Genomic DNA, 11,659 nt, shown 5'->3' on the forward strand with positions numbered 1-11,659 from the left:
CTTTCTGCTTCCAAGCCACAGCTCATCCCGCCATTTAAAAGGACCCCCTGACCTATGGATGCAACAGCTGGGGAAGAGGGGGGGGGGGGGGGGCGGTCTTAGCTAAGCACCTGACACACATCCAGGCTAGTATAATGGCTACAAGCGTTCCAGTACAGTGGCTGTATGTTGAAAATGTGTGACATTATTTCCACAGGTGAGGTACCCATGGGCAAGGCACCTTAGTGAAGTAATGTGTGTGCTACTGATGGGTTAACAGCCAAATAAAATGTCCATACATACATTGAAATGAATTAATAATCAGTTCACAGCTTGGATGGAAACAGACTTGTTTGGGAAGAAAAAAACAACATTACACTGCAAGAAGCAAACGGGGTGGATTTTAGAAGTGATCATTTCAAATGTCTGGTCTATTTTTAGGCAGCAGAGCACAAAGTGTGCGCATCATCAAATAAGTTGTAGACTGCAGCACCGGTGTAACCTACTTACACAGTCTGTGCCATTGTCACACAGCTTCCTTCCCAAATAGACCCGTCCTTGAACCCCCCCTCCTACCCAAAGATGAAGAGACCTTCTCCCGCCACATGAATTGACATGAAGGCTTCTGCGGCAAAAGACACTCACCTCTAGCAGACATGCCGGGTAGGTAGACTCTGGTCTTTGTGCGCCGAGATGAGGAGATGATGTACCAGCTCGACGGGCGTGTTTTAAGTTGTATTTTGCATTATTGGGACGCGGGGGGGGACAGAACTGTGGCTGCTATTTGGTGGACGAGACCGCACAGTGGAGAGAGCACTTTCTGGCAGCAGGGCGTGTCCTGGAATAGGCAGCATCATTCTTTGCTAAGTTTTCCTCCATATTTAAACAAAAGATGATGCGACGGTTTTAAAAAAGCATACAATTCCGTGCCGGAGTCTGTCGTGGGGTCACTCTATTGTCCCATCCAGACTCATTATTGACTGACGGAGGATGACTGACGCTCAGCCCACGGTACAAAATGGTCATTAGCAGGTTCGCTGATGGAATTCATGTGGTAGTCGGATTGTTATATGACTTCTATTTGTCTCCCTTTTCATTAAAAAAACATTTAAGTAGATGATGGAAGGTAAATTAAATATTATATTGATATAAAATGAGTGATGCTTTGTTGTACGCCTGACATATTACTTGATTAGCAGAATTCAATAATGTTCAGCGTTGACTTATAGGTCGTTGTTCCAAAATATTAAACGTACAGTGTCGCTTTTCTTCGGGGTGGGGGGGGGAGAGAACTGGTCGATTCAACTGTCGATATTATCGATACCTATGGTCGATATTCAGGAGCATAATTGTGTTTTGTCGATATTTTAAATTTTTCTTCTATTTTTGTGTTCTTACATAGTTACATTGTTTGCCCTAAACTCGTTTTCCAAATCAGTTTTCCATTCTTATCTGAAATGATTGCTAAAAAAAAATTGCCATAAAGTTATTACAAGTTCTAGGGCCCCTGACAAACAGGGACCCCAAAAATGTATATAATAAATGTGTGTGTGGGCATAGAAATGCTAAATACAAATGCCATGTCGCATAAAAGCTGCAAGATCTAAAATAAATGCTAAATAAAAAATGTGCAATACGTGGAACAAAACAGATAAATAATAAAGAGCTCAACAAAAGGAAAGAAATAAAAATGTACCGTAAAATGTACCATATATTCAACCAACTTTCTGGGCATCCCTCTTACCCCATTAAAAAGTCTGGTTTCCTTGGAAGCCTGGGAATATTTTGCATGTGTTTTTGATGTTGCATTATTTATTTGACTACAGCATTTGCTATTGCATTTGTATTTTGGGATCATTTCTATGCTTGGAGCCTTTGGATGCCGTCAGGAATTCTGAAGTGCATGAGAAAAAAATCATATTGGCCTGCCACATTTATGTATTTTTTCCTAAACCTGCAGCGTTTATCTCATGCAGTTGTTTTGGGGGTTTGTGTGTTAGGGCACTGTAGATTCTTGTACAAGATCACAATATTATCAAATGTTGTTAATGTTAATGTTCAAGTACAAAATCTGGCAATATTGGTCCAGTATTTATGTGCCTGGTATCTGATCGATACCACCATTTTCAGTATCGTCCACCCCTACTTTCCTGTCTCATTTGAATGCATACGGCAACAGCAAAGGCCATGTGTGTTGTAGTCTGCCGCCCCCTGCTGGTTAGGAACTGCGCTGCCCGTTAGGGAAGTGCCACCGTGTCCAAAGTGAGCCCAGTTGAACGATACTTGCAGACGTCTTGTTTACAGCTGCTCTGCTTATGGCCTGCCAGGTTCGGCGGCCGATAACGTTTTACGGTTTTACTACTCACACCAATTCTCTCCTTACAAGGGTCATTGTATGAAAGCTCCAACCTGGATCAAGGCGGAAACAGGAAGAAGAAGATAGAGGAATTCTCTAGGTCTTCTCGGGAGAAATTAGTCCAGTCGAAGAACAGGATGTTCTCCAAATTTACATCCATTCTCCAGCATGCCGTGGAAGCGGTGAGTGTTGAGCAAAAACACACATATTAATGTGTTTGTCTGTTTTTTCTATAGCTATTGACTTGGCATTGGGCAAGCCAGACAGTAGTACGTTAGCAGTACGACGGCGACGCTAACGAGCAAGCTCACGAGCAGCCTAGATACTCGTTTATTGACGTGTGTTTATCCTACAATTTCTTACCAAATAAGTCCTATCATGTGTGTTTATCTATTCCTAAAATGTAACAATTCTTCCATATCACATTCGCAATTATTGCCTGTTTATATTTAACGTAGACTGGCAAATTGGGCTAGTTAGCCGCTAAGGTTAGTTGCTCCTAGCTTCCTGAAGCTAAGCTAACGTTTCCGCTCACTACCACGTCTGTGTTGTGTATATTAGAAGCAGTGTTGCAATAGAGAAACACTAGCTTGTAATTGCGCAGTTTTTCTGACGTCACTGCATGCTTATTTTATCTGTAATAATGCTCAAGGCCTTCTGATAATTGGTATATTGTACGTATTGTATATTGTATGTTTTTCGCTGCTGACAAGCAAGAACAAGGGGGATACGTACCAGAAACCTGTGTTTTATGTAGCGGAAACACCGCTAACAATGATAGCATGTCATCTTAATTAAGCCCAAATTTCACAAATGATAATGAATATTATTTAAACCATTAAGTGACTAAGTGTTGTAAGTGACACATAACACATGTATCATTAAAAAATAGTTTGCTATAATTCAGCCCAACAGTAATGGCTAATTGGACACGCTAACCTTCTCATGGGTAAACGTGAGTGTGAATTTTTGATTGTATATATATATGTGGTCTGTGATTGGCTGGTGGCCAGCTCACCCCTTGACCCTACTGAGGACAAGTGGTATAGAAGATTGATGAAACATATATAGACTGTTTGTATTTGTGATGTGATATGTCTGCATGTAGAATTAACTCCTTACATTTTCTCAATTTGCAGCTCGCCCCCTCGCTGCCGCTGCAGGAGGACTTTGTCTATCACTGGAAGGCCATTACACATTATTACATTGAGACTTCAGGTAAGGGCCAGTGTGTTAAATAGTCTCCAGCCTTATTGAAATTACATCTCACAAAGTTTGTCCAGTCATATTTTTTCATTGTAAAATTAATGTCAAAATCTTGCCTGGTCTTGTGCATCATCTTGTCCCGTGAGCTGGGTGTCTCTTGGCACCCTTAACCCCGCCACTCTTTTCCCTCATGACGTGCATGTTGTGATTCTGTCAAATACACGTGTCTGATACATAAAAACAGAAGAAGCAGAATTTCCCTGCTGCAATACATACAAAATGTACATTTCCAAATGCCAACAGGATTAGAATAACAAACATCATTCTTTAATGTATGTTCCTTTCCGCTCTCAGATGACAAAGCTCCAGTTACCGACACCAACATCCCATCCCACCTGGAACAGATGCTTGACATTCTGAGTCAGGAGGAAGGGGAACGGGAGTCTGGAGAGACAGGACCCTGCATGGAGTATCTTCTACACCATAAGATCCTGGAGACTCTTTACACTTTGGGCAAAGCAGATGTAAGACAGTCATAATTCAAAAATGATATGACAAAAATTGACCCTTTATCGTCGTCTTGCACGTGACAGACTGCTTATAGAGGAACATTTCATGAAACAATGAACGGGGTTTGTTTCTGTCCAAAGATGTTTTCTGTAGAACAGATATTTAATTACGGTTTGTCATCAGTGTCCTCCAGGAATGAAGCAGCAGGTTCTGACATTCTACACAAAGCTGCTTGCACACATCCGTCAGCCTCTCCTGCCACATATCAATGTTCACAGACCAGTTCAGGTGAGAATCGGCATTTAGCCTTTTTTGATAGTCCTGAAAGCAGTTTGCCACGGGACAGATTGGATAACACATTCTTAACATGTTTCTCCTAGAAACTGGTCCGTTTATGTGGGGACGTACTTGCTGCTCCGACAGAAAATGAGGAGATTCAGTTTCTCTGTATAGTTTGTGCCAAACTGAAGCAGGATCCATATCTTGTCAACTTCTTTCTGGAGGTAGGTTGATGTGTGTTGCACAATCCTAAAAACAATTTGTGAGTACATTAAAGAGCACATGTGCTCTCATTTGTGATTTTGTTTCAAGAACAAGTCCAGAAGAAATGAGACAAAGAATCCTGGCGGGGCGGATGGTGAGAAGGAGAACACGTTGGCTCCAGACACGGGTCAAGAAAATGCAGCCTGCAGTGAGGAGACGCAAGCTGCTTCCTGCAGCTCTAGTCCAACCAACAACAACAACAATAACAATTATAATCTAGTTACCTCCCTGCTCAACCTCACAAAGAGCCCTGTGAGTAAGCCACATTTTCACCATTTTACGTGTTATTTACCTCAATGTTTAAATTCACGAAATTCGTCTCCACTGTAACTGTTCAGGATGGCAGGATTGTGGTGAAGGCTTGTGAAGGCCTTATGCTGCTGGTCAGTTTACCAGAACCTGCCGCTGCCAGGTGTTTAACTGAGAACACAGAGCTCTGTGAGCTTCTAACCGAGAGGCTGGTCACCCTCTACAAAGCCCTTCCACCATCCATGGACCCTTTGGACATCGAGACGGTGGAGTCTATTAACTGGGGGTAAACTGCTTCTGTTTTTCTACACATGTGATCATGGAGTTAATAAATATTCTGATATAAATATTCTGGTTCTGATTTACAGTCTTGATGTATATAACGTGAAGGAGGATGCTGCAGTGTTTGCAGGGAAGAGGCCTCTCATCTCCTTCCTCTCTTGGCTGGATTACTGTGACCAGCTTATCAAAGAGGCTCAGAAGGTCATTAATGGTGGATGCATGACTTTTTCTGCTGTAATTGGCTCATTAAAAAAGTTTGTTTGTTTGTATTCACAGTCAGCGGCCTCTGTGATGGCCAAGGCAGTGCGAGAAAGATTCTTTACGTCTGTGATGGAGCCGCAGCTTATGCAAACGTATGTGTGTCAGACATCGTTCACAGCCAGTCCTGTGTTTGAATTTGCTTCTAATGGTCTGTGCACTTTGTGGTTGAACATACTGTAGGTCTGAAGTGGGCATCCTGACATCAACAGCCATGCTGAACAGAATCATCAGGCAGGTGACGTCAGAGGCGCTACTGCGGGAGATGGTGTACTTCCTGTTGGGAGAGGACACCGAAGCTGAGACTCCTGCTGCTGTTGCTCAGAATCCACTCAGGCATAGACTCATCGAGCACTGTGACCACCTGTCAGATGAGGTCCTCATCATTATTATTATCCAGCATCTTCTGGTCAATGCATCTTCGGTTAATATGTCAAGATAACAAGCTTTTCAATGTCTTCCAATGTGTCTTCAAGAATCCATTTGTTCTGAAATTGCTACCTGCGCTGTCCAAAAACAAATGTTCCAGTGACTCATATTATCAACCAAAGGCACACAAATAATATCTGTCAAAGCTGCACATTGTGTTCACACAAGTGGAGGCTTAGTCATATCTGTGACATGTGTCACAGTGCATGCCTGCTTTTCTATCGGTTAGCAAACACTTGGAATGTTGCTCATTCCTCTCCTCTCTCGTCTGCAGATTAGCATCATGACACTGCGGCTCTTTGAGCAGCTCATCCAGAAGCCCGACCAGCACATCCTACACAGTTTAGTGCTGCGTAACCTGGAGGAGAGGAACTACCTGGAGAACAAACCACCGGAGGAACGAGAACCCATTGAAAATGGCCAGCCTCATGATTCTGTGTAAGCATCACCCTGGGAGATTCTTTTACACACACACACACACACACACACATTCGACAATGAATAAAATGAATGCACCAGAATGCTGTGTTTTTCAAATGCACTATAACCTTAGTGTAACTTGCTCAGTGTCTGTTGGATGTCATTAAATGATTTAAGCATGATGAGGTGGGATCGTCATAATAGACTGGGATAGTAGTACTGCAAATATACAGTATTGCAATTCTTCAGATTGAATGTGTAATTTAGAGAAGTAATGCCATGGCAACAATACATCACAAAAGACTTAGCTTTACAGCTTGAGAAATGAAACTACTGTAGGGATTTGACCAAGTCACCCATGGGTGCTATATAATGGGAGAGTCGGCCATGTTGCCATACGCAATTCATGCAATTGACAAAGATATTAAAACATACAGTGTTCCATTTTTGCTTCTGTATTAAGTATTGTTCCATGAATGTTTGCTCTCCAGTGACCTTGAAGAGGATCCACTCTTTGGTGATGACCTCTCTCCAGATAGCAGACTCTCTGGTTCTGATTGGCTCAGCACCTCACCGTCCCAAAGTCCAGACCACTCAAAGTCTGAAGGGAAAACTGAAGTCCACAAGATTGTCAACAGGTTATAAGCTGGTCATCATACGAAATACTAAACTCTGATCTTTTTGTGTTTTAATTTGTTAAATGCCACTGCTTCCAGTTTCTTGTGTTTGGTACCCGATGAGGCGAAGTCATCGTACCAGGTGGAAGGCAGTGGCTATGACACCTACCTCAGAGATGCACATAGACAGGTGAGCGCTCAAGGCTCCCACCTCATGGATATATGTCCAGTGGAGCATCCTCTAATTTCAACTTGATTGATCTCCTTAGTTCCGAGATTACTGTGGAGTGTGTCATCGCTGGGACTGGAGAGGAACACCAAAACCTTTTGAAAAATGTGACTTAGAACTCCCATTTTTTGAGGGCCACTTCCTGAAGGTCCTCTTTGATCGGATGGGTCGCATTTTAGATCAGGTCAGTTTTGGAAATATATCTGATAACATTGTTCAAAGATCAAATAGGACGTGCTTTTATGATTCTGTCCATATAGTTTGGTACGCGTGCGCATATAATGTCTGTAGCGCCAAGGTCACACAGAAACTACAAACAGAAGTACAGTCCACAATGGTGTTACTGTTTTTTTTAAATAATATTAACACTAGTTTTTACACTGTTATGACCATCAAGAATATTGACTTAATTTAGTAATTTTGTGCCACAAGGTGTGCTTATCACAATCAACCATTCACACTCCCATTCATATACTCTATAGCAGGGGTCTCAAACTCAATTTACCTGGGGGCCACTGGAGCTAGGGTCTGGGCAAGGCTGGGCCGCATCAGGTTTTCAAAAAAAAACAAAAAAACACATTTATTAAAAACAGAAAAATATACAAACTTTTTCAGTGCTTTGGTTCCGATTTTCTACAATAAAAGCTCTGATAAAACATTCCACTGTTCTCAAATATCTTAATTTTTATTTTTCTGCACAAAATAAGATGGAAAAATAAACAAATCAAGAATAAAGAAAATCAATCAGTAATAAATATAATAATATATAATATAAATATAATAATAATAATAAAACGGCAAATAATAAAAACTTAAGAAACCACATATAGTTGGTGGGTAGACAAATTATTTTTTTCAGATTAAAATTAACAAAACATTATTAGAGCCCTGTAGACATGACATAACACGACTATAGTCACATTTATACTTTTTTTATTTACAACATACAGTTATTACAACATAACTGCAGGGTCTTGAGACACATGCTAACTCGCAAACTAGAGAGCTAGCGACCTAAACGGTAGCCTTCAAGTTATTTGCTTTAAACTTAAATAGCCAAAAACTTACCACTTCCACACGGATAGGGAGGATAACTATTAACAGTTATTTAACCTTTAATATGAACATAAATCAAACGTAATAATTTTTTCTGGGTACATGATACCATACAGCATCCATATCAAACTTGCGCGGGCCGCACTAACATTAAACTTTCATATCAAGGCGGGGGCCTCAAACTAGTGTCCTGCGGACCGCATGTTTGAGACCCCTGCTCTATTGACTGATCCTCTATTAGAAACCCCTCTGACCACAGCAATGATGCTTTACACCTTAGAGTACATCATCCATCACAACTGATTATTATTATCTTAGTAAGATATTTGATGTTATTAGATTGTTCTTGTGTACCAAATAAATTGACCATTTTTTCTATATATGTTCCAACAGCCTTTTATAGACTCGTTGCTGCTTTAAAACGATACATTAGAATCTTTATGAACTGAGACTGATGAGAATCTGCTCTATTGGAGTCCCAGTGTGGAAATACGGATATGAAAATGATCATAAAAATAACAATAACCATAAAAGCACTTTCCTGGTGTACATAATGTCAGGTGTTAAAAATATTCTGCTCTTGTTGTGTGTTTTTCCACATCTTCTTCCAGCCCTATGACGTCAACCTACAGGTGACTGCAGTTCTGTCCAAACTGTCTTTGTTGCCGCACCCCCACCTGCACGAGTACCTGCTGGACCCCTACATCAACCTGGCTCCCGGGTGCAGGTCTTTGTTCTCCGTCATCGTCAGGGTGAGTTACCTCCGGGGGAGCTGAAGATGTTTGGTCACGTGCTTGTCTTGATGGACCGCTGACGTGTTAGGTGGTTGGGGACCTCATGTTGAGGATTCAGCGCATCCCAGACTTCACCCCCAAACTCCTGCTGGTGAGGAAGAGATTGTTGGGCCTGGAGCCAGAGGGCATCAAGTACGTACGGCCACACGACCGCTCGCTTGCGTCTTCTCGAGCGAAACCCGTCTTTCATCCACCTCTCCTTCCAGTGTGGACCACATGACTCTGTTGGAGGGGGTGATCGTGCTGGAGGAGTTCTGCAAAGAGCTGGCAGCCATCGCCTTTGTCAAATACCACGCAACCGCCGCCTCCTCGCCGTAGTCTGGCTGGGGGAGGGAAAAAACGGGCTTTTAGCAGCACCTTTGGCACAAGGTGGGCAAAACATCGCCACTAAGTGGTCGACTGTGCTGGGCGGCGCACGCCCCCACACGTGCGTCCCTTCGCCCCCAGTTTGTGGTCGTGGAGCAGCTCCAAGCTCACACACTGCCCTTGAGCAAGAGGAATAAGATGTGCTGACTGAGCTCTTCATGTTGTTTCACTGCCATCGTCCTCACCAGCCAATCATCATCATCATCATGTAAGTATTGGGTGTGGGTGAAAAGGTGTGTATTTATTTGCAAGCATGGACGTTGTCGCCTTAGTGTGGAAGCACACCTTCTTCTTTGTGGAACATTTTCACCTTGTTTGCCCCCTCCTCATAGAGGAGGACCCGCAGTTACACCCTCCTACATATGAATCGTGTAGTATTTACCGTACTACACACACTTTTAAGTACCAAGTCTATGTATTTATTGCTTTGCTTTCAAATTGCCTTTTTTTGTTTTTTAAACCAACACGGTATTCAGATGGAATGCTTTTAAAGTCGAGCATATGCTCTTTGCTGTGCTTGAAGATCAAAAGCTTCACTACTGGAGTCACCCAAAGATGAACACATCCAACATGTGTTTATATACGTGATGTATGTACATATACACAGTATATATATATAAATGTATGTCATATTGCACATGCACCTCTTGGCATTGCACTTGTTACATTTTGGTGGGTTTTTAGCTAATGTCAAGATGATATTTGTACAAAGACACATGGACTCTCATGGCTAGTTTTGTAAAGTAAATGTTCTCCTTCTCACCCATTGTGGCGTCACTGGGTCCCCTTTGCTTTTGATGCCTTCTTATACAAAGTGTTGTATTGAAAAGCAGTGTTTTTGCTTTGCCTGCGTGGATGACCCAAAAATGTATTTTGTGTTGTTTCTTTTGCGCTGCTTTGGCGGATTCTTGCCATCATTTTTCAGTGATTTGGACTTTTATTCATGTGTCTTAGTGTGATCAGTGAGCGTGTGACGGCGAGAGAGACCCTAATCCCTGTGGTCATGAGCTGTGTACAGGGTCACATTTGCACAGTTCTTCACCACAAATGATGTGTTTTTCTTTCATCAACCAAAATCTTACAAAAAAAAACCCCAATGCATCACATTACGAATAAATGCAACATTTTTTGTTAAATGGTTGATCATGCACGTTTAATAATCAGCAGCCTTTCCAACATGTGTCCAGTTAAATATTGTATGTGTACAATAGCAATATAGAAATACTACCTGGTGTCAATGCATGCTTTGTTGGAAGAGCAGAAGGCTGCTTGTTGTCGGTGACACATGACGATGCCTTAACTTCCTGTTACTTTCTGTTGTCTCATTTTGTTTGTTTGATTTTCTTTGGACTCTGACCGGCCACTGTTGCTTTTAATTCCATCGCTGCTTTTCTCCTTCGCAAAACAAGAGGAGTTTTCTTTTAGCTATTTTGATTTGTGCAATGCAGACGTGAAACAAAGGTGCTTGCTCTTCCCTCCTGAGGGATCGCAAAAGCAGTCATTTTGTCCTCACTGACTATTTATTCAGCGGTCTTCACTTCAGTTCCATCGTGCTTAGTTACATTCAGGGCAATATGCATTTTTCCTTTGCAATAAAAGATGTATCTCAGCTTGGTTTTGTTAGGTTGAATCTTGTTTTTATTACAAAATGACTGTACAATAAAACAAAAATACACTTGTACTTTTTAAGGGCATATTTCTTTTGATAAGGACTGGAAACTGACTTGTTGACTTTGTGTGTCAGCACCCGTCATTGTACAGGGACGGAGTTGGGTAGTTTTTTGGTTGTAAACTCACAACTAACATCATGCATGTTCATCTGCAAAGTTGTGAGACGACTTGCAACTTTGCGATGGTACAGTTAATAAGCCCAGGAAAAGAGGCACTGTGGTGCTTAAAAACAAAACATAGCCTGGTAGGTCAAAGTCATGCTGAGATCAGTTGTGGATATGAAGAAGAAATCACTGTTTCCCTGCAAGGAAACAAATGCTTTAATGGCAATATTGAAGCTGGGTTGCTGTCGCTCAGCAAATAAGGCAACACACTTTGCAGCAGCACATTTGCGTTGTGGCGTCACAAACCTTTACAAAATCACCTTGATTTAGTACAATGATCAATATGACGTAATCATTGTGCATCGGTTTATGCCGTGTTTCATATGTGCGTTTGGCCACTAACAGTCTCCACGTCACACTGCAATGACGTGTATTTATGACATCGACAGGAAGCCCCCCCCCCCATAATAAAGCTGCTAGATCCATTATGAAGCAGCAGTCCGACGAGTGACAGTATACCAACATAAACAGTATATTCAATTATTTCCCATATTCATGTCAATAATTCACTTGTCATTGTCAAGATCATA

At 41.8% G+C, this 11,659-nt stretch overlaps 2 protein-coding genes across 2 annotated transcripts in view; one reads left to right on the plus strand and one right to left on the minus strand.

The window, feature by feature from the left end:
• The window catches only part of LOC131107718 (actin-binding LIM protein 1-like), a 48,321-nt gene extending 47,151 nt beyond the window's left edge, over positions 1–1,170 (minus strand). The window contains exon 1 of the transcript XR_009120317.1: positions 625–1,170. The gene's annotated coding sequence lies outside the window, so the exon portion shown is untranslated. The remainder of the gene's footprint in view (positions 1–624) is intronic.
• On the plus strand, positions 495–10,975 carry fhip2a (FHF complex subunit HOOK interacting protein 2). The gene is made up of 18 exons (XM_058057959.1): positions 495–642; positions 2,366–2,517; positions 3,475–3,553; positions 3,896–4,065; positions 4,235–4,339; positions 4,432–4,554; positions 4,643–4,846; positions 4,933–5,129; positions 5,212–5,326; positions 5,402–5,478; positions 5,567–5,759; positions 6,087–6,250; positions 6,724–6,870; positions 6,949–7,039; positions 7,119–7,262; positions 8,746–8,886; positions 8,957–9,060; positions 9,135–10,975. The coding sequence occupies exons 1-18, from the start codon at positions 636–638 to the stop codon at positions 9,244–9,246; spliced, it is 2,325 nt and encodes a 774-aa protein (XP_057913942.1). The 5' UTR covers positions 495–635; the 3' UTR covers positions 9,247–10,975.
• Positions 10,976–11,659: the final 684 nt, after the last annotated feature.

Source organism: Doryrhamphus excisus, chromosome 20 (assembly GCF_030265055.1).
Source record: "Doryrhamphus excisus isolate RoL2022-K1 chromosome 20, RoL_Dexc_1.0, whole genome shotgun sequence".
Classification (NCBI taxonomy): domain Eukaryota; kingdom Metazoa; phylum Chordata; class Actinopteri; order Syngnathiformes; family Syngnathidae; genus Doryrhamphus; species Doryrhamphus excisus.